Source organism: Lepidochelys kempii, chromosome 6, assembly GCF_965140285.1.
Source record: "Lepidochelys kempii isolate rLepKem1 chromosome 6, rLepKem1.hap1, whole genome shotgun sequence".
NCBI classification, from domain to species: domain Eukaryota; kingdom Metazoa; phylum Chordata; order Testudines; family Cheloniidae; genus Lepidochelys; species Lepidochelys kempii.
Window position 1 is genome coordinate 31,868,979 of NC_136385.1, and position 25,399 is coordinate 31,894,377.

General features: G+C 39.4%; 1 protein-coding gene across 6 annotated transcripts in view; it reads left to right on the forward strand.

Moving 5' to 3' along the window:
- The window catches only part of PLEKHA7 (pleckstrin homology domain containing A7), a 275,441-nt gene that overhangs the window by 213,584 nt on the left and 36,458 nt on the right, over positions 1 to 25,399 (forward strand). For 5 of the 6 annotated variants that reach the window (XM_073347396.2, XM_078853183.1, XM_078853182.1 and 2 more), the window contains 7 exons: positions 2,532 to 3,054; positions 10,691 to 10,777; positions 13,267 to 13,320; positions 13,749 to 13,772; positions 22,272 to 22,340; positions 22,521 to 22,601; positions 24,759 to 24,908. In XM_073347396.2, the coding sequence (XP_073203497.1) occupies positions 2,532 to 3,054; positions 10,691 to 10,777; positions 13,267 to 13,320; positions 13,749 to 13,772; positions 22,272 to 22,340; positions 22,521 to 22,601; positions 24,759 to 24,908 (988 nt within the window). The remainder of the gene's footprint in view (positions 1 to 2,531; positions 3,055 to 10,690; positions 10,778 to 13,266; positions 13,321 to 13,748; positions 13,773 to 22,271; positions 22,341 to 22,520; positions 22,602 to 24,758; positions 24,909 to 25,399) is intronic. The other variant, XM_073347398.2, reaches the window with a different exon arrangement.

Sequence of the window (25,399 nt, forward strand, 5' to 3'; positions counted from 1 at the left end):
GGATAACCTTCTGACTAATAAGGACTATTTCTGTTCTCAGAGAATTCAGGCCATGCTTAGTGTAATACAGGGAAGGCTACACCCAGAAATGCTATAAACTGAAAAGGAAATGGTTTACTATCTGTGCCACTAGTAAAGTACTTACACCATCTCGAGCTGGGGTCTCTGCAGTCCTAGAGTAGCTTCTACACCTTAAATCTCAGGGTTTAGCTATAGCTTCGGTGAAAGTCGATATGGCAGCAATATCTGCTCATCATAGTTATGTTCAGAACAAACCTATCTTCTCTCACTCAACAATCTCCGGGTTCCTTAAAGGCATGGTAAATGTGTTTCCCCTCATTAAAGAGCTCCCATTTAAGGCGACCTAAATCTTGTCGTAAGTAAGCTGATTGGTCCTCTTTGAACTTCTTGCACAAATCTCTCTCAAGCATCTATCGATCAAATAGCCTTCCTGATAACAGTAATGTCTGCTAGGAGAGTGAGTGAGTGAGCTTAGTGCTTTAATAGCCAGCCACTTCATCTAATATGGTGAAGGAGAAAGTCACCATGAGGCCTCATTTCAACTTCATACCTAAGGTCTCAGATTTCCACTTCTCTTACTGCATTTCCCTCCCTGTGTTCTTCCCTGGACTTCACTCCCACTCACGGGAAACTCCTCTCCTAAACGTGAAGAGGATGTTCTGGTTTTACCTGGAAAATACCAAGCCCTTTTTAAAATCTAATTGATCATTTGAAGCATATGGGTGAGATGCCAGTGAGAATCCATTTATCTCTTACACGCTCACACTGGATTAGGAGGTACAAAGAATATTGTTACATCTTGACTAGGAAACCAGTAACATCCCAGTTTAAAACCTCACTCCTTAGAGCCTCCCTCTGCAGCCGCAGCAGCATGGCTTAGATGTGTTTCCTTCTTGAAGATACGCAAAGCAGAAACTTGCAGTTCAGTGTACACTTTCACCAAGCATCGCATTTTGCACTTAGCATCATAGTCCAGTATTTGGTCTCGGAGAGTGGTGCCATGCTACAGTATGTATTTAGCTAAGCACTCTTCACCCATGTTCCACTTGATGGAGCACTGCCCACTAGAATCCCATAAATGAAAGTGCAGAGGCCCTCAAAGAAGAAAAAGCAGTTACTTGGTCTTTGAGAGTCATCTCTGTGCATTCACACTATCCACCTTCTCCTCTACTTCTGAGTTCTAAATAACATCAGGACTGTACAGTCTGGGAGTAGAAATTGAGTTGGGGTGGGGTGTGCACTTCCTTATATAGAGTAGGGTGGTGACATTATTCTCACATGAGATTTCTCAAAAGCCTCCCAACTTGAGTCACAATTTTTCAAGGCAGTTTCACAGCCTCTGGGCACCAAATCCCATGCGTGGGAATACACAGAGGCAACTCTTGAAGAACAACAGTTACTGTTAAGTAACCACTTGCTCTATTTTTGTTCCTCCTCGTATCCATCTTGTATGCTGAGAAAATATAATCTTTTCCCTCCACCCCACACTTTCCTTTACATGGTCTTCCATAAAGTCTGGCAGAGTGAGCACTGTTGCTGACTGGAGATGTTGAAGCTATCGATGGCTAAGTGCAGAATTGGATAATAGGCCAGTGGGATCATTCTGGTATTTCAGGCTGTGAAAAGACTTCATGAAGTCAACTATGTCAAAGTTGGAAGCCAACAGATTCCGTATGAAAACTGCTGGCCAAATGTGGAGCTAATTTCTGCAATTTAATTTCTGCATGTTGTACTGAACCCAGGAAAGTGACATTTTTTATAGCAGGACCATAAATGGATTTCCTTGTAAATTCCTGTGTGCTGCTTAAGATAGCAAGGACTAATAGCATTGTATCATGTAAAAGAGTAACTCATGAGGACTAGAACATTCCAAACAAATGTTCAAATATCAAAGAATTTAAGAAATGGTTTATCTCTTTTATGTATAATGAAGCAAAATCTACACAACAGTTGCTTATTCTGTCTGGTGAGGTTTCTTCCTCCTCTCTGATTTTTAAGGTAACGTAATTTTTAAAATGAATTAATATATCACATTTGTACAGCAAACTACACCATCTAGTGGTGAACAAGGTACCTTTTAACTAAAAGTAAAAATTACAGTATTTGCTGTTTATAAACACAACTACGACTCAGTTATTTGCATACTTGACTTCTAGTGTTTCTAAACATACAGGTAATGTAACTTTTTCCCTTAAAGCTAGCTCTGCTGTGGTAGGTCCAGGCTGATCATTGATCAAAGAATTGTGGCTTTCAAATATTTCTCAGAAGTAGAATTACATACCAGATTACTGCAATCTAATATGTGAATAGCGAGGGTTTTTTATATAGCGATACCTGGGCAATAGTAGCTTCATTTTGTACACATTTAAGTGATTTTTAATAAAGGACCCTTAATCAGAATCTTGTATAATTCCTAAGGTAACATGAATTAGAAGAGATGATTTATGTTTTTACTTTAGCGAGTCCTATTGATAAATGTACATTTAAATCTATATCTCTTCTTCTCACAGTCTTGCTTCTGATCAGATTCTAACTCGTCAAGGTCCCAGTCAATCTTCGTCTTTTCCTGAAAATTATCATACCTTGCCAAAGAATACCAGGCAGCTTTCAGGGAGCTCTCCTCCACCAAATCGCAACTTGCCAAGTGACTACAAATATGCCCAGGACCGTGTTAGCCACTTGAAAATGTCCCATGAGGAGAGGAAAGCTAATAAGGATGGTACTGTATGGCAGCTATATGAGTGGCAACAGAGACAGCAGTTTAAACATGGCAGTCCAACTGCTCCAGTTTATGCAGGTTCTCCGGACTTTACTGACCGTGGTAAAGCAAAAAGTTCACTAGATGTTCCACGATCAATTTCTGTTCCTCCATCTCCTTCCGATATTCCTCCACCAGGACCTCCAAAAATCTTTCCACCAAGGAGACCGCACACTCCTGCAGAAAGGGTTACTGTTAAACCATCTGATGGGAGACGGAGTGTAGACATACCTTTTGCTGGTTCTCCAAGGAGGATTCGAAATCATGCTGTAAAGGTGTGTACAGAGTATAACAGTAATCATACATAGGCTTGAATATTAATCTGTCTAATTAATGTAGGCATTTGAACTGCAATTCTTACTGTGTTATCGAAGTGACATACAAGTTCTAAAAGTAAACACGGTAACACACACAAATTTTTTTCCAAACCTACGTCTGCTCAGTTGTCACAGGTTTATTTTTGTGTTGTTATGGAAAGAATAAATGGGTGGCTAAGAAAGAAAGAGCCCATTAATTTGAAATGTTCTTATTTTATAGTTTCAATGGAGTGCCTTATTAATATTCTAAAATTCTGTAAATATAGGTTAATGTATACAATATTAAGCTACACATAATTAGGATATATGTACTTGTTACATAAATATATGTATAGGATGTTCACGCACAATATTAATGGAGAAGTTTAATATTAAGTTAAAAAACTATTCTTTTATACCTTCTCCAAACACATTTCAGTGGTTTTTCTCACTGTTGTTAAACAGATAAAGCTATTTTTTTTCAAAATTTTTGATGAAGCAAAGTTGTGGATAATTTCTCTTCTTCAAGGTTAACGTGTTTCGCAGAAAAGCTCTTTCAGGTAAGCCATTGTATCTAAACTAGTGCATAGTCATTTTTCGAGTGATTGTCCACATAGATTCCAGTCTTGGTGCGCATTGCTCCATGTGCACAACATTGGCTTCTGTTAGCCAACCACCTCCATTGGAGCTATTCCTGTGCCATAGATGTCCTCATGCCCTCCACCCAAGGGCATAAAGAATAGAGCTGGTTGAACTGTTCCTCAGTTTTTTCCTAATGACCATGGCAGCAAGACAGAACTCTTGTGTAGTGTCTACTGTCTTTTCTGCACACTATGCAAGCATATTTAATAGCCTTCATACTTAGTAGTTAATACATATAGATAGTTATTGCCTGCAGGCTAATATATATTGGGCGGGGGAGGTGGATAGAGAGAACCTGGAAACATTTCAGTTTAGGATAGAACCCCTCCCTTTTGTCCCCCTCATACAGGAGTGCTAGCAACATTGCAGGAGCTAGATCTCCTGGATTCAAAACATGCCCTCATGTGACACTTCAGTGGCGCTTAATGACTGGCACTCCTGGCTCCTATTCTGCTTAGGACATGGACATATCTCCGAGCTATGCTCCATATGTCACTTCTTGAAGCAAATTCAGAAAGCTAAAGAAGTCTGCCTAAAGTTGTTTCCCTTGAGAGTTTGAACACCAAGAGAAAAGGCAGAGCTAAACCCATGTTCCTCTGGTTCTTCCCTTTCCATTAGAGCTGTGGGAGCTGAGTTTCTGCCTTCCCATTTGCCACCATTCTGGTGTTGACTTCCTCTGACAGGGCAGAAAGCACAGGTCACCTTTTCTAGTGCCTAGTGAGTAGAGACATGGATATCAGACTTTTGACTTGCCTTGGCCTCAGCCCCATAAGTCTGGATTTGAAGTTTTTTTGTTGTAATATAGCAACTTTCATGTCTGTAATCGAGTGACCAGAGAGATTGAAGTGTTCTCCAACTGGTTTATGAATGTTATAATTCTTGACATCTGATTTGTGTCCATTTATTCTTTTACGTAGAGACTGTCCAGTTTGACCAATGTACATGGCAGAGGGGCATTGCTGGCACATGATGGCATATATCACATTGGTGGATGTGCAGGTGAACGAGCCTCTGATAGTGTGGCTGATGTTATTAGGCCCTGTGATGGTGTCCCCTGAATAGATACGTGGGCACAGTTGGCAACGGGCTTTGTTGCAAGGATAGGTTCCTGGGTTAGTGGTTCTGTTGTGTGGTATGTGGTTGCTGGTGAGTATTTGCTTCAGGTTGTGGGGCTGTCTGTAGGCAAGGACTGGCCTGTCTCCCAAGATTTGTGAGAGTGATGGGTCATCCTTCAGGATAGGTTGTAGATCCTTAATAATGCATTGGAGGGGTTTTAGTTGGGGGCTGAAGGTCACTGCTAGTGGCGTTCTGTTATTTTCTTTGTTGGGCCTGTCCTGTAGTAGGTGACTTCTGGGAACTCTTCTGGCTCTATCAATCTGTTTCTTCACTTCCGCAGGTGGGTATTGTAGTTGTAAGAATGCTTGATAGAGATCTTGTAGGTGTTTGTCTCTATCTGAGGGGTTGGAGCAAATGCGGTTGTATCGCAGAGCTTGGCTGTAGACGATGGATCGTGTGGTGTGGTCAGGGTGAAAGCTGGAGGCATGGAGGTAGGAATAGCGGTCAGTAGGTTTCCGGTATAGGGTGGTGGTTATGTGACCATTGTTTATTAGCACTGTAGTGTCCAGGAAGTGGATCTCTTGTGTGGACTGGACCAGGTTGAGGTTGATGGTGGGACGGAAATTGTTGAAATCATGGTGGAATTCCTCAAGGGCTTCTTTTCCATGAGTCCAGATGATGAAGATGTCATCAATATAGTGCAACTAGAATAGGGGCGTTAGGGGACGAGAGCTGAGGAAGCGTTGTTCTAAGTCAGGAATAAAAATGTTGGCATACTGTAGGGCCATGCGGGTACCCATAGCAGTGCCGCTGATCTGAAGGTATACATTGTCCCCAAATGTAAAATAGTTATGGGTAAGGACAAAGTCACAAAGTTCAGCCACCAGGTTAGCCGTGACATTATCGGGGATAGTGTTCTTGACTGCTTGTAGTCCATCTTTGTGTGGAATGTTGGTGTAGAGGGCTTCTACATCCATAGTGGCCAGGATGGTCTTATCAGGAAGATCACCGATGGATTGTAGTTTCCTCAGGAAGTCAGTGGTGTCTCGAAGGTAGCTGGGAGTGCTGGTAGCATAGGGCCTGAGGAGGGAGTCTATATAGCCAGACAATCCTGCTGTCAGGGTGCCAATGCCTGAGATGATGGGGCGCCCAGGGTTTCCAGGTTTATGGATCTTGGGTAGTAGATAGAATATCCCAGATCGGGGTTCCAGGGGTGTGTCTGTGCGGATTTGATCTTGTGCTTTTTCAGGGAGTTTCTTGAGCAAATGCTGTAGTTTCTTTTGGTAACTCTCTGTGGGATCAGAGAGTAATGGCTTGTAGAAAGTGGTGTTGGAGAGCTGCCGAGCAGCCTCTTGTTCATATTCTGACCTATTCATGATGACAACAGCACCTCCTTTGTCAGCCTTTTTGATTATGATGTCAGAGTTGTTTCTGAGGCTGTGGATGGCATTGTGTTCCACACGGCTGAGGTTATGGGGCAAGTGATGCTGCTTTTCCACAATTTCAGCCCGTGCACGTCGGCAGAAGCACTCTATGTAGAAGTCCAGTCTGCTGTTTTGACCTTCAGGAGGAGTCCACCTAGAATCCTTTTTTTTGTAGTGTTGGTAGGGAGGTCTCTGTGGATTAGTATGTTGTTCAGAGGTATGTTGGAAATATTCCTTGAGTCGGAGACATCGAAAATAGGATTCTAGGTCACCACAGAACTGTATCATGTTCGTGGGGGTGGAGGGGCAGAAGGAGAGGCCCCGAGATAGGACAGCTGCTTCTGCTGGGCTGAGAGTATAGTTGGATAGGTTAACAATATTGCTGGGTGGGTTAAGGGAACCATTGCTGTGGCCCCTTGTGGCATGTAGTAGTTTAGAAAGTTTTCCCATTTTCCCCTTTTTTTTCCTACCCCACTCCCCCACAGACGTTCTTCTTAAACCCTGGATTTGTGCTGGAAATGGCCCACCTTGATTATCATACACATTGTAAGGAGAGTGGTCACTTTAGATAAGCTATTACCAGCAGGAGAGTGGGTTTGTGTGTGGGGGGGGTGGTGGTGAGAAAACCTGGATTTGTGCTGGAAATGGCCCAACTTGATTATCATACACATTGTAAGGAGAGTGATCACTTTAGATAAGCTATTACCAGCAGGAGAGTGGGATGGGAGGAGGTATTTTTTCATGCTTTGTGTGTATATAAAAAGATCTTCTACACTTTCCACAGTATGCATCCGATGAAGTGAGCAGTAGCTCACGAAAGCTTATGCTCAAATAAATTGGTTAGTCTCTAAGGTGCCACAAGTATTCCTTTTCTTTTTGCAAATACAGACTAACATGGCTGTTGCTTTGATCCACATAGCAACCTGTCTGATGTATCACCTACCAGTGAAGACTGCCCTTTTAATAGCCATTGCATCAGCTCAAAGGGTAGTAAAAATTCAGGCCCTCGTGATTGGCCTTATACAGTGTTTCATAAGGATAAGGTTAATGTCAGGCCTCATCCCAAACTCTTGCCTAAAGTAATTTCAGAGTTCTGTGTGAACCTGTTTATTAATATCCCAATTTTCTTCCTCAAGCCTCAGTCATCCTTGGGAGAAACTAAATTTCATACGCTTGATGTACTAAGGGCACTGTCATTTTACAGTGAAGGGCAAAAGCATTCAGGAACATACCTAGACTGTTTGTGGCCTTTGCAGAGAGGGTTACGGGTCAGACAATATCCTCTGAGAGATTATACATTTGGAGATCTACTTAGATAAGGACATGTTACAAAGTAGCTAGATTAGATCTACCTAGCCACATTAGAGCCGATTCCACTAGAGTTCAGGCAGCCTTTGCTGCATATTTACAGAATGTCCTTATTTCCAAAATCTATAGGGCAGCTACTTGGAGCTCTGTCCACACCTTGACAAGACACTGTTCTTTGACAGAGTCTTCTAATTTGATGCCTGCTTTGGTAGGGCTGTCCTACTGTCATTGTTTAAACAGGTATCCTCCAAGTACCCACCTCCAAGCAAACATGCTTGTTCGCCACCAAGAGTGGAATCCATGTCGACAATCACTCAAAAAGAATAGTTACTTCCGCAGTAACTGTGATTCTTCAAGATGTCCACATGGACTCCACAACCTGCTCATCTTCCATTCAACTGTGGAGTTCTTCTACTCTTGGCTTCTGTACTGATGAAGGAACTGAAGAACAGTTAGGCCAGCCCCCTGCCCTTTATGCCCTCAGATGGGTGGGCAAGAGGACATCTAAGTCATTAGTACGGCTCCAATAGACACTTCTGTCCAAAAGTAGCCTCATGTTGCATGCATGGGGCACATGCACACCAAGAGTGGAATCCATGTAAACAAGATGTAAACAATGCATCTTGAAGAAGCATAGTTACTGTAAGGTAAGTAACTGTTCTTTTCTTGTGTCAGCTGCTGCTTTACAGATGTCGTCTCGGGGGAGAGGGAATGGGAAAGAGACCTTTTAAATTACAGAATGTATATAATGTATATTATTTTCCAAAGTCTCCTCAAGCACAGTATAAAGTCTGGTACAAAAGATCTGGTATATTACATTTCTGGCAAATTGAATATCCTTAGCATATCATAAAAGTAACACCATAGAGGAATGGTAAACCCAGTCTTTGTAAAGCTTACAAATAGGGATTGCATGAAGTCTGCAAGGTTGAGTTCTGTAGGGTTGGGAGCCGGCTATCCCTGCAGTTTCCTTGGGAATTCAGATTTTTCCAACCTAAAATGGAAAAAACCCAGACCCTTATGTCCGTTGTCCCAGCCACACACACGCTTTTATAGTTTTATCGTAGAGGCCTGGTGGCCTGTTTCTCTTTTGGCTCCTATCTTGAAGATGAGTCACTCTCCTGATCTTTGAGTGGGAGGGGATATTTTCCTAACACTGATCACTGTCTTCCATAGTCCAAAAGAATTTTCTGGTGAGACAGAATGCAGTCCACCCTGTGTTAATTAGCTTGCTAATTAATTAGTTAATTAGCCACTGTCAGCTGATGCGAAACACTAAGCTGGGAGTAAGAGATATTCCATAATTCTTTGAAAGAAAAATGAACATAGATTTTCTAACTGTTCTACAGTCACATGCAACAGATTATGTTTAGTCTCTCAACCTCAGCTCAGTGTCAGTGCTGGACTGTAGCATAAATAGGTTTTCTCTCCCAGTGCCCTATGAGTAGAGGGGAAGGTAAAGGAGAGCATAGAAGATCTTTTAGCACTAACACTAGAACAAAGTGGGAGTGCATTACTTATCCTTTAGATGTCAAGTGTGTAGGAGTGGGAAGGAAATATTTGTAGGGAAGATGACTTGCAAACCCACACCCATTTCAGATTCAGTAATGTGCTGATCTTCGGCAAAGAAGATTACTTCAACTTGTTTTGGGATTTGTTGCTTATATGTACGCTGCACAGTTCCACTCATGGCTTCACATCTTTCCCACTGGTTCAGCTTATCATAGATCTTTCATCACTGTTATTGCATATATGGTTTGGACTCTAGTTCTATAATGCTATACTTCACATATATAAATGGGGGACAAAATTACCTCCTGATAAAACAACCCAGTGAAATGTAGCATTGGAAAATGACATGTTCTTAAACTTCCCTGGTATAGCTCACTTGTCATTGTTTTTTTAATTACATTGGCTGTACTGCAGTTGAAGGTATACCGTTGTAAAAGAACGTGCAATATCGTTCTTCCCTTACTCCATCAAAATGCTAGAGTTGCTCCCTGACACTGCAGCTCGTTGATTCTCATTTTTGTTTACTTGGGTATTTATATTTGTGTGAAAAAAAAAACTAATTTTTTTCATGCCATATCAAATTTTGGTGTAGACCTGTTTATAAGCCGACCCCTGCTCTTTGATGCGTCACTTTTTTACCAAAAATATTCAGCTTATGAACGAGTATATACGGTAATTTCTACCAAGCTGTGAACAACAAGATTGTTTTCACTTTTTATACAATTTCTAGAAGAAAATAGTCAGTGCTTTTTAATATTTTTTTGGTTTATAACGCCCCTATATATATCCATGGTACTCTGTCACCTAGAATACTGTGTTTTAATTTTAGTTACCCTATCTCTTAAAAATAAGATAGGAATATTGGAGGGTATTCAGGGCAGACAATGGGAATCATCTGAGGCATGGAAAGTCTTTATATGAAGAGAGACTGAAAAGACTGGGATTAAGAGGGGAACACGAAAGATGTACACAAAATAATGAGTAGTATAGAGAGAGTAAGTCAGGAACTACTCTTTACCCTTTTTTGTATTACAAGAACAAAGGAACGTTCAGTGCAATTGAAATGTGGCAAATTCAGAATTGATAAATGGTGATTTATTTGTCTTACCAAACACCACATTGATGTGTGGCACTCATTGCTACAAGATGTCACTGAGGCCAGCAGCTTAGTGGAATTCAGAAAAGGATTAGACATCTATATGGCTAAAAAAGAACATTCATAGTAATGTAATGGAAAACTGTGCTGCCTCAGAGCATAAACCAATCACTAACTAACAGGTATTAGGAAGAAGCTTCCTGTGTGGGCATCTCATTCCATAATTGTTGACCACAACATTTCTTGCACCTTCTGCTGAAGCATCTGGTCCTGGCCAATGCGCGAGATGTACTGAATTAGTCCCTGGTGTGATCCAGTATGTCAGTTCCTAAATTCCTATGCTTGTTTATTTATAGGCTTTCCTATGATGCTTATTGTAATATCTTCATTCCTCACAAGCATTAATGAATTTACCCCAAATTAGAGACTACCTAAAGTCAAACAGGAAGTCTGGCAGAGCCATGAATATAAACCAAATCTCCTGAATCCCAGTCAAGTGGGATTTTCACCTAAACCATAAGACCATACTTCCCACTTGAGGTAGTCTTCATAATTTTGACTGTGGCTCTTGTTACAGAATTCAGCACACACTGATAGACGCTCTATGCCTACTATGGGATATATGACCCATACTGTAAGTGCACCGAGTTTACATGGCAAGTCGGTAAGTTGAAACGTTGGAATTCTTTTTCCCTTCCCTGCCACCAAATTATTGTAGTAAGGTTTTCAAGTCCTACTATTTTCTTAGTCATATTGTTTTTTCATGTTGTTTGAAACCCAGCTAACTCTTCTTAAACTTGACTACGAAAGCTTAAGCGTGGACCATGTCCGGCTCTCATTAAGGTCAATGGGAATTTTGCTGTTGACTCTAGTGGGGGCGGAAGTAGGCCGTGTGTAGAACTTCTTTAGTTTTGTTACTATACTACAGTTTTCTAGTAAACCCTCTTCTTTTATTGCGTTTATTTGACCAAATGCAGAATTAATTCAATAATTGCTTAATCGGGTCAAGTAAATGCTGTCTGGGCACTGAGGTGAAGAATGTAATTACAGTGACACTCCCTAAAGACTGCTAATTTCCTCTTTACAATGTGTCTAAATACCTGCAGCCTGAAGAGCTAACATTGCTTCTCATTCGATTAAGGAGACATCAGGCTAAGTTGGCTAGTATACAAAATTACACAATCGCCCAATTACTACAGCATTTGCCAACTAATTCCATCTATCAGGTCAGCTGCTGATTGGCTCATCTGTGCTGTATGATATTTTGTGACTCTGCAAACGCTCCATTAGTGATGTGCTTGAGTCTGTGCTTTGTTGACCATTCTTTGGTATTCTCAATCCCTGAATCATTTGTGTTTTTTCTTTGTTGTTTTACAAGCTGTAAATAAGTATTTTACGCTATTGGGTGCTATTGCTTATGGTTTCAAAGCTTTAGATATCGTTTTGCTTTGATATTACTTCTGAGAATGCTGCCTCTTAAAATCTTTTCAGAAAAGAGAATTAAGTATACTTTATTCATTCTGACTGAAGCAAAACACTGTCTTTGCACTGCTTTCATAATGGGAGTGGCTCACTTCACCACATGCTGCATTAACTCCAAACTGAGATATATCAACCAGCTAGAACACTCATAGTAGCTTGTAACTGCATAATTTCTGCAGGTAAAGATTAGCTCATAAAAGTCGAATTGTTCGTTTGCTTAATTGGTCAATAACACTAGCCATCATAGGTCCATAACAACACAGTTGATTGCTTTGATGTAAGGAGTTTTAAAATTGGAGATGGGGCATAAATGCAGTTGTTAGGAATCTCTTTATCAAGGTACTAGATTTGTAACATTCTCCAAAGGGGAGCCATCTAGTAACCTGGGAACATTTATGACCATGAAGCAAAACGTGGGGGCTCTTTTTTAAAGCTTTCAGCAATTTTTCTTTTGACCAAATTTAAGGAACTTTTCACTATTTTTTCTCTAAAACACTTATTTCCCATTTCCCTCACCTGCCAAACAGCTGCAGTGAAATAGTTTATATAGAATATTCAGGCAATCAAGTAAGCTAATTGGTCAAACATAACTTCCTCTATTACAAAGTATATTGAACATACCAGAGCAATCTTAAATTAATCCTTGCAAAGAAATGTAAGTGTGGTGTATGGATTCACTAGCACAGAGTTTTTTCAGATAACTATTTTCATTGTATCAAAACACTGAAGTCTCAAAACTTGAAACCAGAATAGTTGTCTTTTCTTCTGTTTATGCCAGTAAGTCCAGAATTCAAAATAATGAAAATAATTCCAAACAATATTCTGGATCTGTTGCCCAGTTAACAAAGATTGTTTGCAACAGTTATGTCTTGCTTTGTTGTTTGTTGAAAATATTTTTGTTGAAAGAAGAGACATCATTTTCTGTTGTGACTCTGGTGTGCACAATTTTTTTTTGTAACTTAAGTAAAGGTAATACTATCTTTGTATAATTATAAGACCATACAGACAGTAGCTATTAACTAGAGAGTGTTTCAAAAAGAAAAAAAAGTATTCATTTGAACATGATCAGATGAAAAGCCAGAATGGTTCTCTAACTATATGATAATTTTTATTTAATATTATCCATGAAGCGGCTGTTCCATCTCTCCCAAACTGAGGGATGCATATTTTAAAATGCGTATGAAATTTGACCAGAAGTGTTTTGATGGATTTGTTATTAAATGAAATATTTTGCATTTCATATCTAAGACCAGTCCTAAGTAAGGCAAATTGTTCTGTCAAAAAGGCATATAATACAGGATGCTAAGCCATGGCTTAACACCTTTTTCGATACAGTATCCTACTCTGAGTATACTAGCCATAAAAATGTTGTTCATGTCTTTGAAAATAATTTAAGCCATAAGTATGTTTTTGTCACCCTGTACATTATGAAAGTGGGGGGGAATCTGGTCTCCATGATACTTTGCCTATTTCATATTCAATCATAAACAGCAATGTGACAGTGAGGCCAATGTGCTTATTTTGTGCCACTTGTGTACCTGCTTTGTCACTTTACTTTTTATCTCTTATTTACATATAGCTTAATACAAATTTTCCAGTATTTGCAAATTACTATTAAAGTAGTGAAATACATTGCATTGTTGTTCATTCTTTTTATATATTTAACTGAAGGCTGATGACACCTACATCCAGCTGAAGAAAGACTTGGAATATCTGGATCTAAAGGTAAGACATATTTATAGGAATCATATTTCCAGTATTGATCATCCCATCAGTCTTCTGTATATCTTCTCCCTACCTGCATTACGCACAATCTTGTGTATCCAGACTTTAGAATGCTGAATTTTCTTTTGGTATAACTGGAAAATCTCTAAAATTGAGAGTGTCTTACTTCGCTGACTATAAGCTGAAAATGTAAACTCAGAAAATTTGTTGCAAGTTTATTTTGTTTTAGTTTAATATACAAATAGAGCAAGAATAATTTCATTTTTCTTTTGTAAGTTTAAAGAAACCAGAGTAAAATCTGATTCAGAATATTAATGTCTGTTACAGCATTATGGTAATGCTGTTACGTTTAAGACTGAGTATTCTAAGTAAACAGAATACAGAATTTTAGTGTTTATTCATTCCTATTTTTCCTTTATTTCTATTAGAAGCTGTCTCCTTTTATGATAACAGTAAGAATATTATTATTTCTAAACATGTTTATAATGTAGTAGTGTTGTGATAAATGAGTTAAATATATTGCAATCTTCCTCTCACCTCCATATTATTATGTGGGGGGTTTCCTTGCTATACTTGCATTTCTGAAGATCCTAAATAATTCCCTTCTTCAAACCACTCATCCTATGAAATTTAGCATCATGGCCCCCAGCTCACAACCAAAGATTAGGTGGAACTCCTTTCAGAATGAATCAACCTTTTCCCTAAATTATTCTCCATGGTTCACTTAAGAGTAATGCAATATTTTCCTAACTACTTCATGTCATTATTGAGCTATTAAATAGCCAGAAACTTCCTAGAATTAGCCCATTGGACAATAGGGTAGGTTTGAAAAATAAGCCCATATTGCTGTCATGTTCCTACAGCTTGCATTCACAACCTTGACAATGTAACTAAGTTTTTTTATGTGCTGTTAAATCCTTCTAAATTTGGCTCATTTTGTTTCAATTTTAGAGTATATATTTTTGATACACTCACAGCTTTTTATTGAAACAAATTTTACAAGTTCAGTTTATAAAAATATTACGTTGTGATCATTCTTTAGCAATAGGATCAAATTCATGTGACATTGTTTAAAGTTCAAGTTTTTCACAAACAGTGAAATTCTGTATTAACATCTATATCAAGCAATAGTGGCATCCCGGGGTGAGTTCAATTAATTGACCCATTTCTTCCCAAAGAGAGATCTCAAATTCTTATTTATATCAGGTCGCCAATATCATGTTGAATGAATTCAAGATGTTAAACAGTGTTGTTATCCTGGAGCTCAAACTCTGCGTCTCAGTTAAAATAGCTATCCTACAGAGTAAGCAGATTGAAAACAAAACTAGATTAATAAACATTAGGTTTTGAAAAATCCATGAAAAGAAAACTAATCATTTTGCTCAGCACAACAGCCTGCTAGCTCTCATAGTGTGAAACTCTTCTCCTCATGCATAAATCATTGTTGTAGGGACTGAGCAAGATTTTCCCCTGCAATTGCATCTCTCAACTGGGAACCTCCTTAGTGCTGGGCACAGGAACTGAGAGCAGAAAGACTCTCCTGTGCTCTCAGCGCCTGCAGTTGGTGTCCAACCAGTGTGGAAGAGGAGGAGGAATCGTAGGATTGGAAGGGACCTCAAGAGGTCATCTAGTCCAGTCCCCTGCATTCACGCAGGACTAAGTGTTATCTAGACCATTCCTGACAGGTGTTTGTCTAACCTGCTCTTAAAAATCTCCAACAATGGAGATTTCACAACCTCCCTAGACAATTTATTCCAGTACTTAACCACCCTGACAGGAAATTTTTCCTAATGTCCAACCTAAACCACCCTTGCTGCAATTTAAGCCCATTGCTTCTTGATTTATCCTCAGAGGTTAACGAAAATAATTTTTCTCCCTCCTCCTTGTAGCCGCCTTTTATGTACTTGAAAACTGTTATCGTGTCCCTTCTCAATCTTCTCTTCTCCAGACTAAACAAGCCCAGTTTTTTTCATCTTCCCTCATATGTCATGTTTTCTATACTTTTAATCATTTTTGTTGCTCTTCTCTGGACTTTCTCCAATTTGTTCACATCTTTCCTGAAATGAGGCGCACAGAACTGGACATAGTACTCTACTCCACGCTGGTTAGGCCTCAACTAGAGTGGAAGAATTATTTATTGTCTTGCTTACAACACCCCTGTTAATACATCCTAGAATGATATTTGCTTTTTTTGTAACACTGTTACTCTGTTGACTCATATTTAGCTTGTGGTCCACTATGACCCCTAGATCCCTTTCTGCAGTATTCCTTCCTAGGCAGTCATTTCCCATTTTGTATGTGTTTGTTCTTAACTGATTGTTCCTTCTTAAATGGAGTACTTTGCATTTGTCCTTATTGAATTTCATTCTGTTTACTTCTGACCATTTCTCCAGTTTGTCCAGATCATTTTGAATTTTAATCCTGGCCTCCAAAGCAACCTTCCCCCCATCTTAGTACCATACACAAACTTTATAAGTGTACTGTCTATGTCATCATCTAAATAATTGATGAAGATATTGGACAGAACCATACTGAGGACCAATCCCTGCGAGACCCCACTCAATATGTCTTTCCAGCTTGGCTGTGAACCACTGATGATTACTCTCTGGGAACAGTTTTCCAACCAGTTATGCACCTACCTTATAGTAGCTCCATCTAGGTTGTATTTCCCTAGTTTGTCATGTGAGACAGTATCAAAAGCCTTCCCCCCTATCCACAAGGAAGTAGTCATACAGGATTGCAGATATGGAGGGATGAGGTTGCAGGAGCTGGGGAAGAGTTGGCAGGAGTTGGAAGGTGAGGGGAAGCAGAAGGGGACAGGGACAGGAGCTACATGGAGAGGGGGACACGAGCTGATGGGGTAGATAGAAGCAGAAAGAGAGGGAGACAGGAGTTGGGGTGAGAGTAAATAGGATCAGGGGGCAGGATTCAGGTGATGAGAGGAGGGATAGGTGTAGGGGAGAAGAGGGCCAGGGTGGGAGTTGAATAGGTATAAAGTGTAGCAGGAATCAGGGTGGAGGTCAGAGAGAAGAGGTAGGATATGCAGGGGACCATGGGCACAAAGGTCTATATAACCATTAGTTAACACTCACCTCCTGAACCTAAAATTGAAAACTGGGGTCCTGAGTCTCTACATTTCTTTGCTGTTAGCAAATACACCGGACCCTCGCTAGAACGCAGGATTTGGGATCCATGTGTGGTACCACGTTAACGTGGGGACCGCGTTAAAATGAATTGCAATTAAAGTAATTAAATTTGGGATCCATGGCCACGACCGTGTTATATGCAAATTCGTGCTATATAGATGCGTGTTCTCACGAGAGTCCGGTGTACCTATGAAACCCAGAGGCAAAGCATGTTTCTTATCCCTCCTCTAGAAACTGGTCCACATAGAAGATTACAGCCTAGTACTGCTACCAGTTACTCTGCTAGCTCAAGTGGTAGAAAACTGTGCTGTGAATCTAAGGATCTAGATCCTGCTAGTGACCCAAATTGGGGAAAGGTGTCAGTATGGTTACAAATGATTGAATTTCTGCATTTGTAAATCTGTTTGTTTTTTTCACTAGAAAATTACTCTAAAAAAACAACCTATTAGAGATTGCAAAGTCAGGCACTCAAAAATTAAGAAATACCAGATTAATGTTGCCTGTGCCACCTTTATTTGCCTTCTTTGTGTGTGTGTATTATGATTAAAGCTACAATTTTGTCACAGTGGTCACAGAAACAGTGAATTTGAATAAAGTCTGTGAAATGCCCCAAAACTGATAGGTGTTGCGACCTAGCACATGGGATCATAACATCACTCAGGTTTGGTAGATAGTGGTGTTGCAACCCCATGTGCTAGGTCACAATGCCAATCGACTTTGGCCATCTGTCTCGATCTATGGAGGTGTTGTGACCAAGTGGGCCAGTCGCAATGCCAAGAGCAGGGGACCTGGGCCTAGCCCCACGGGACAGGATCCATGAGCGTAAGAAGTGAACTTGTTCTCCCACAACCACCCATGCGCTCCCCACTGTCCTGCTTTCCACACATATCATTGTTTTCTTGCATCTGTGCCATGAAATGTATTAAAAAATTGTGTGACAAAATTGTAGCTCTAATTATGAGTCAGTTTTTAAATACATGATCACATACAGTTTTTTTCCATAGGATCCCTGCCTCATTCAGTGCACAGAAAGGAAGGTGCTCACAGAATGAGTAACTATTTGATATTTGGTTTGATCCTCATTGTTTAATGTGTGACCCCATGCCTTAGGCCTGGTGTACGCTAGAAGATTAGCTTGATTTAACTGCATCAGTCAAGAGTGTAAAAAATTCACCCCCCTGAGCAGCATAGTTAAGATAAAGCAAGTCACCACGTAGACAGCACTAGATCAACAGAATAATTCTTCCATTGACCTAGTTACCACCTCTCGGAGAGGTGGATTATCTGTGCTGACAGGAGAATCCCTCCCGTTGATGTAGGTAGTGTCTACACTGAAGCGCTACAGATGCACTGCCCTGTGGCACAGCTATGCTGCTGTAGCATTTAAAGTGTAGACAAACCCTTATTTACTGAAAACTAGTCAAATCCTTACACAGTAAGGAAAGACATTTCATGTGTAAGCTTATAATAAAGTATGCTACAGGCTGTGGAGAATTGAGATATTAAAAGGAAGTAGTTTGTTTTCTGCTTAATAATTAAGACATCAGGTGTAAACTATCTGTAGAGTGGGTGGGTAAATCTGATCTCATAATACCATAGTAACTTGTTGATTTTTTTTAATTCAAACATACATTCCAGATTAGGAAATGCAGAATGTGAATGAGGAAGGCCTAATGAAGTGTACAAGAGTGTGTGCCATTAAGCAATTGCACTAGAGCAATTCAAGAAAATCTGGGATCCTCTGTGAAGCCATTCAGTAGTTCATCATAGAAATGTAGGGCTGGAAGGGACCTTGACAAGTCATCAAGTCCAGGTCCCTGCACTGTGGCAGAATCAAGTAAATCTAGACCTTCCCTGACAGGTGTTTGTTCAACTTGTTTTTAAAAATCTCCAATGATGGGGATTCCACAGTGTACCTTGGAAGCCTATTCCAGAGCTTAACTACTATTATAGTAAGAAAGTTTTTCCTAATATCTAACCTAAATCTTCCTTGCTGCTGATTAAGCCCATTACTTTTTGTCCTACCTTCAGTGGACATGGAGAACAATTGATCACCATCCTCTTTATAACAGCCCTTAATATATTTGAAGACTGTTATCAGGTTCCTCCTCACCCAAAAAAAAACAAAAACAAAAACTTCTTTTCCCAAGACTGAACATGCCCAGTTTTTTTAACCTTTCCTCGTAGATCAGTTTTTAAAACCTTTTATCGTTTTTGTTTGTTTTGGACTCTACAATTTGTCCACAATTTCCTAAAGTGCGGTGCCCACATTTGGACACAGTATTCCATCTGAGGGCTCACCAGTGCCAGTAGAGCGGGACAGTTACCTCCTGTGTCTTAGATACGATATTCCTGTTAATGCACCCTAGAATGGTGGTAGCCTTTTTTGCAACTGCATCACATTGTTGACTCAAAGTCAATTTGTGATCCACTACAACTCCCAGATCCTTTTCAGCAGTACTGCTACCTGGCCAGTTGTTCCCCATTTTGTAGTTATGCATTTGATTTTTCCTTCCTAAGAATAGTATTTGGCAATTGTCTTTATTGAATTTCATCTTGTTGAATTCAGGGCAGTTCTCCAATGTGTCAAGATTGTTTTGAATTCTAATCCTCTCCTCCAAAGTGCTTGCAACTCCTCCGAGATGTTATCTCCAGATTTTATAAGCATACTCTCCACTCCATTATCCAAGTCATCAATGAAAATATTGAATGGTCCCAGGCCCTGGAATGACTCCTGAGGGACCTCCTAGATATGCCTTCCCTGTTTGACAGGGGCCACTGATAACTACTGGTCTTTCAACCAGTTGTGCATCCATTTTATAGTTGTGCACCCACCTAGACCACATTTCCTTAGTTTGCTTATGAAAATGTGTGGGACATGTCAAAAGCCTTACTAAAATCAAGATATAACTTTGTAACCTTCTCTGCTCCAAACTTATAACAACTGGAGTTCAGTTCCACTGAGGTGAAGAGGAGAGAGAAGTAAGGTGGAAAGTATGTGTTCATAGAGAGAATTAAGGAATAGTGGGTAGCAGTTTTTTTGTTAAAGGAGGAGTGCAGGATCTGTGATGTGCCAAAGCCAAAACATAGATATCCTGAGGGTGCTCATGTTATCACCTCTAAGCACTCTGCACAAAGCAGATTGTACTGTACTGCTAATTTCCTGACACTGGATTATGACCTGAAAATATCGCACTATACTTGGTGGGGCGCTTGGAAGCTGCAGGTTTGGCAACACTGTAAGACCCCGAGTTATACACTGTATTTGCGTATGTTGCAAACATTTAAAAAAATTAGTTTCATGGTTGAACAAGCAGCCTTTCCAAATCATAACTAATGTTATACTAGAGGAGAAGCAGCCAGTTATAATTTCCAGGTTGTTTTTTTTAATTTTGGTGATCCATGTGGAAAGAGAAAGTGCTCAACACATGTCAGTATTCTTCATCTCTTAGTCAAGGGGTAACAATCAGGAATGAGACAGCTACAGTACCTGCTGGTTGCCTTCCCCTGGAGAACAGTTGCATAGAGAGAGAGGAGATCATCTTTACAGATATTTTATTTAACTTCTGGAATCTCTTTCTGATTTTTTCATGGGATTCTGAGTTGTAATATTTTTTTTCCCTCGTAACAAACTGTTGCTAAACTTTTGTTTGAAACAGATAAAAAATAATGGACCTCTGATCAACATGGTTTACAAAGTGCTAAAGAACTCAGCACAAGGGTTACTGTCCGGTATAAATGTAAGACTGCTTGTATCTGAAATGTGACCATCCCATCGCTTTTTTTCAAATGGCAATCAATGTACATACCCTAGCTTCCACAGGTGTATCATGATAAATAGAAGAGCTTCCTGCAAGATGTTTTTTCAGGCTGTATGCAAAATTATGGCTGACCTCACTGTGCTTGGTTTCGTCTTACCATATGTTGCAAATGAATGGTTGTGTTAAATAGTGACTCCTTTATGTAATTCCGAAAGTGTGAAAGCATGCTAAGTCTTATTTTATGTTCTCATTTTCACTGCTTTAAAATTAAGGTAACTTTTGCACTTGTGATTATATAATCCATTTCAAAATATAGCAAATTATTCATAGTATTTTCATTGCAGACTATGAGAAAAGTTTACCTATTCACTAACTTGCAGATTATTAAACCAGCAAATTTAGTACTTGGACACACTTCTGTTTATGCTTAAATATACTAAATATTTTCCTACACTTGAAAATGTGACTGAACATTTACTATCAATAATGCTAAATGACTTGCATTAATAATTTTAAAAGGAAAATCATTCCTATTAAAATATTGTACTATTTGGCAATTTATGTTGAAAATGTTAAAAATAATTAAGACTGGTTTCTTCTAAGGGAGAGTAAACCCTCTTGTATTTGATGATGGGGAAATAACAAACGTCTGGCTTTTATTTCATGAAATTCACATGATAAATATATGCATTCTTTGAAAATGGAAAGGTGAGATGTAAAGCCATGAATAATATAAAAATGGTAAATGTACTCATATCTTAAGACTGGAATAATATATGAAAATCCTACCTGGTGGCCTGCTAACTTCATCTAAAATAAAATGTTGAGGGGATAGTTGAGTCTCTGTACCACTTTACATTGTGGGTAGTTCTTAAGGATTATCTGCTTTCCTTCTAGAAGTTGGATATGGAGCCAGAGATTGCTGGAATGAGAGAGGGTGAAACTAGAAAGAAGTACATCCAAAATGAAGTGTATTTAAATATCAGTTTCACTCCTGCCCCAGACTAATATCCCTCTTTGCATTCCCATAACATTCATCATGGACTGAGAAAGAGTGAGCCCTTTGTAGATATGCAGGAACTACTAAGACACGTTTTTAGTCAGCTGGGACTCTATCCTGCAAACGCTTATGCACGTGTTTAACTGTAGGAACATGAATAGTCCTATTGACTTCAATGAAGATGACTCATACATAAAAGTTTTGTAGGATAGGGGCCTTACTTTGTAACTAAATGGGATTGATGTTTCCTTTGATTATAAATCTGACACAATTGCACTTGTCATTTGTCACGGGTCCTGCTCCGCCCCCATCTTCTGACCTGCAGAAACTGCACCTCCAGGTGTACTCTCAGTGAAGCTTTATTTCAAGGCCCTTTCACCAATATCACCACAGTCCCCCATGCTCCCACCTATTTACAGTGTTTGCCAAGTTTTAGGCACTCTCAGCAGGACTTGAGGGGAACAGAGGTCTCCCTAGTCTGAAACCTCTGTATTTAACCCCAGCTAGCCCTGTTCCTCTCTTCTCCCCTCTTGCTCCTCTTTTCTTGCACTTCCTTCCTGTGCCTTCTTTAAGCCCTGGGCTGATTGGCCAGTTGAGTTCATTAACCACAATCAGCTTCTCCTGGGGCACTAATTAGCCTCTAAGTGATCAGAGTGCAGGCTCACCTACTCAGTATCTGCACTCTATCACATCATTAAATAGCCTAATTTAATTAGTTGGTAATCCTTTGGAATTAGATATTGATGTACCATTGTCATATTTCAAATATTTGATATGGCATGCTTTTTGTAATAATTCTAGAGTTGTACATTTTCTTTTCATGAAGAAAATAATATTGATATGTTACTTTTATACAAGTTCTACAAGTTATCTAAAATTTCTTATATTTCAAAGGATAAGCCCTTTAACATTTATTTTTAGTGTCGGTAAATCACATAGTGTGTTGGCTAAAGCATATAACAAAACTTTTTCTTTATCAATGAAGCATAATTATATTTCACTTTGCCACCAGTCTAATATATCGTTAAACCTTATTCTTTTTAGGTGACAGGGCGTGATATACTAAAAGAACGAAGTACAAAACCTGTCAAGATTGCAGAAAGTGATATTGATGTAAGTATCAAACATCAATTCAAAACCCTGTCAAATATAGTTCCTTTAGCATTTAGCTGTTTCTGTTACGCTATAATTGTTCTCATTCTGATCCAAATGAAAACGAAAATCGTGCTACGGAAGAAGGGTTTCTTTCTTTTTTTTTAAATCTAACTTAAATATATATGGTTTTATTGGTAGGTCAAGCTAAGCGTTTTCTGTGAACAGGACGGGATTCTACAGGACTTGGAAGACAAAATAAGATCCCTTAAGGAAAATAAAGTAAATACAATTGAAAATTTTATATGTTAATAATGATAATAATAATTAACACATTCTCTTGGACAAACCTTAACGTTTCTTATTCAAGCTTTTGGGACTCCAAACCAAGCATTAGATTATTGTAATGTACCAATATTGTAATACTTCACTTTGGACAATATATACAACTCTTTTATTAAAGAATGAAAATGGTATGTTTTGAGTATTACAGATGAGTAATGTATTTGGAAAATATAGTTTTAAAAAAGTTTCAATAATGCATATTTTAAAACTACTCACATTTATTTTTATGTGCCCTCTATTACAAATTTTGATGAATGCACATTTTGAGAATAGTTTTGTTTTTCTTTTTAAGTTGACGATGGCACGGGGCTGGGTCAAGGAAAGGGCTCAATCTCTATCATTTTTTTTAACACAGTTATAAAATTTAAAAAAAGTCTCACCAGAGAGGCAACTGTGTTATCACAGTTAGCAACGTATTAAAACTTGTGCTAACAAAAACTATATTTAAATACCATTGTAGGTAATATGATTGCAGTAGCATTATGAAAAAGGCTATAACAAAGGGGGCGGAGGGGAGCAGATCTTGAGTTGTTTCAATGTAGCTAAGCCAATTTACAACAGTTGAGGTTCTAGCTCCAAAGGTTTCAACCAAACTTGTAGTAACTTCTTTGACCTGTTTGCTGCTAGGACCTTCTTACTCCTCCTCCCAATCTTCTTCCTTCCTTCTGTTTCTATCCCATTTAGAATTCACATAGTGAACTGTCATAAATATAAAGGGAAGGGTAACCACCTTTCTATACACAGTGCTATAAAATCCCTCCTGGCCAGAGGCAAAACTCTTTCACCTCTAAAGGGTCAAGAAGCTAAGGTAACCTCGCTGGCACCTGATCCAAAATGACCAACGAGAGGACAAGATACTTTCAAATCTGGAGTGGGAGGGGGTCGTGGGGGGGGACAAAGAGTTCTGTCTGTCTGTGTGATGCTTTTGCCGGGAACAGATCAAAAATGCAAGCCTTCCAACTCCTGTTAAGTTAGTAAGTAATATAGCTAGAAAATGCGTTAGATTTTCTTTTGTTTAATGGCTGGTAAAATAAGCTGTGCTGGAGGGAATGTATATTCCTGTTTTTGTGTCTTTTTGTAACTTAAGGTTTTGCCTAGAAGGATTCTCTATGTTTTGAATCTGATTATCCTCTAAGGTATTTACCATCCTAATTTTACAGCGGTGATTCTTTTACCTTTTCTTTAATTCAAATTCTTCTTCTAAGAACCTGATTGATTTTTCATTGTTCTTAAGATCCAAGGGTTTGGGTCTGTGTTCACCTGTACCAATTGGTGAGGATTATTATCAAGCCTTCCCCCGGAAAGGGGGTGTAGGGCTTGGGGGGATATTTTGGCGGAAGATGTCTCCAAGTGGCTCTTCCCCTGTTCTTTGTTTAAAACGCTTGGTGGTGGCAGCATACTGTTCAAGGATAAGGCAAAGTTTGTACGTTGGGGAAGTTTTTAACCTAAGCTGGTAAGAATAAGCTTAGGGGGTCTTTCATGCAGGTCTCCACATCTGTATCCTAGAGTTCAGAGTGGGGAAGGAGCCTTGACATAAACATTAACAAAAGGACCTTTTCTTCCCTTCTCTTCCTTTCATTGTGTGTGTATAAAACTAACATTTTACTAGCTGTGAGCCCTACCTACATACTCTAGGGCTGCTGAAATTAAATGTGCTCATTAAAATTAATGTCTGATTATAGTAGGTAAATTAATCTGTACTACAGCTTGGTATTTCTGCCAAAAGGTATGAATAAATTCAGAGGCAGTTTAGAAAAAAATTCTTTCTACCGTTTGCACAGAAATTAAACATGAAAAATTTCACTCCCATTGGTTAATGTTTTTGAAAGGTGCAAACACTAAAATGGATTTATAATGGGAATTGTGTTGCAACTTAGTGGTTGCTACTGACTCTTGCTACAGTGATGGCCCAAAGCTTCACACCTTCCAATAATCAGTTTCCTTCTTTGTTCTCTCAGTAAAAGGAAAATCTGTGATCCTAGTGATTTAGAGGAAAGACATGAGAGGTAGACAAGATTTTTCATATTCTCAGTAGTAAATCAGTACAGACCCATACAAATGTAAGTCTATTGCTATTTTCCTTTTTTTCTTTAGGACCAGCTGGAATCTGTCTTGGAGGTTTTGCATAGACAGATGGAACTGTACAAAGACCAACCACAGCATGCAGAAAAAATTTCTTCCCAGCAGAGACTTTTGCAAGAGGACCTCATTCATATTCGGGCTGAAATATCCAAGGCATCCACCGTATGTGTTCAGCACTTCCAAAGAAATGCTAAACTAAGCACTAGACTAAAATGAATTACTTTTCAGACATAGGGTTAAATCCTACAAACCAATTTAGATAATGTACAGAATGTGAAAGCAAATCATGCAGATCTGTCTTTTTAATGGAAGTCTTAACTGCAAATCTTTGTTCCAGACTCCACTGGCTATCCTAGTATAAACTAGAGCAGTGGTTTTCAAACTTTTTTTCTGGAGACCCAGTTGAAGAAAATTGTTGATGCCCACCACCCAATGGAGCTAGGAATGAGGGATTTGGGGTATGGGAGGGGCACAGGGCTGGGGCAGAGAGTTGGGGTGCGGGTTGCAGGATGGGCTGGGAATGAGGGGTTCATGGTGTGGGAGGGGGCTCTGGGCTGGGGCAGGGGCTTGGGGTGCAGGAGGAGGTCAGGGCTCTGGGCTGGGGATGCAGGCACTGGGGTGGGGCCGGGGATGAGGGGTTTGTGGTGCAGGAA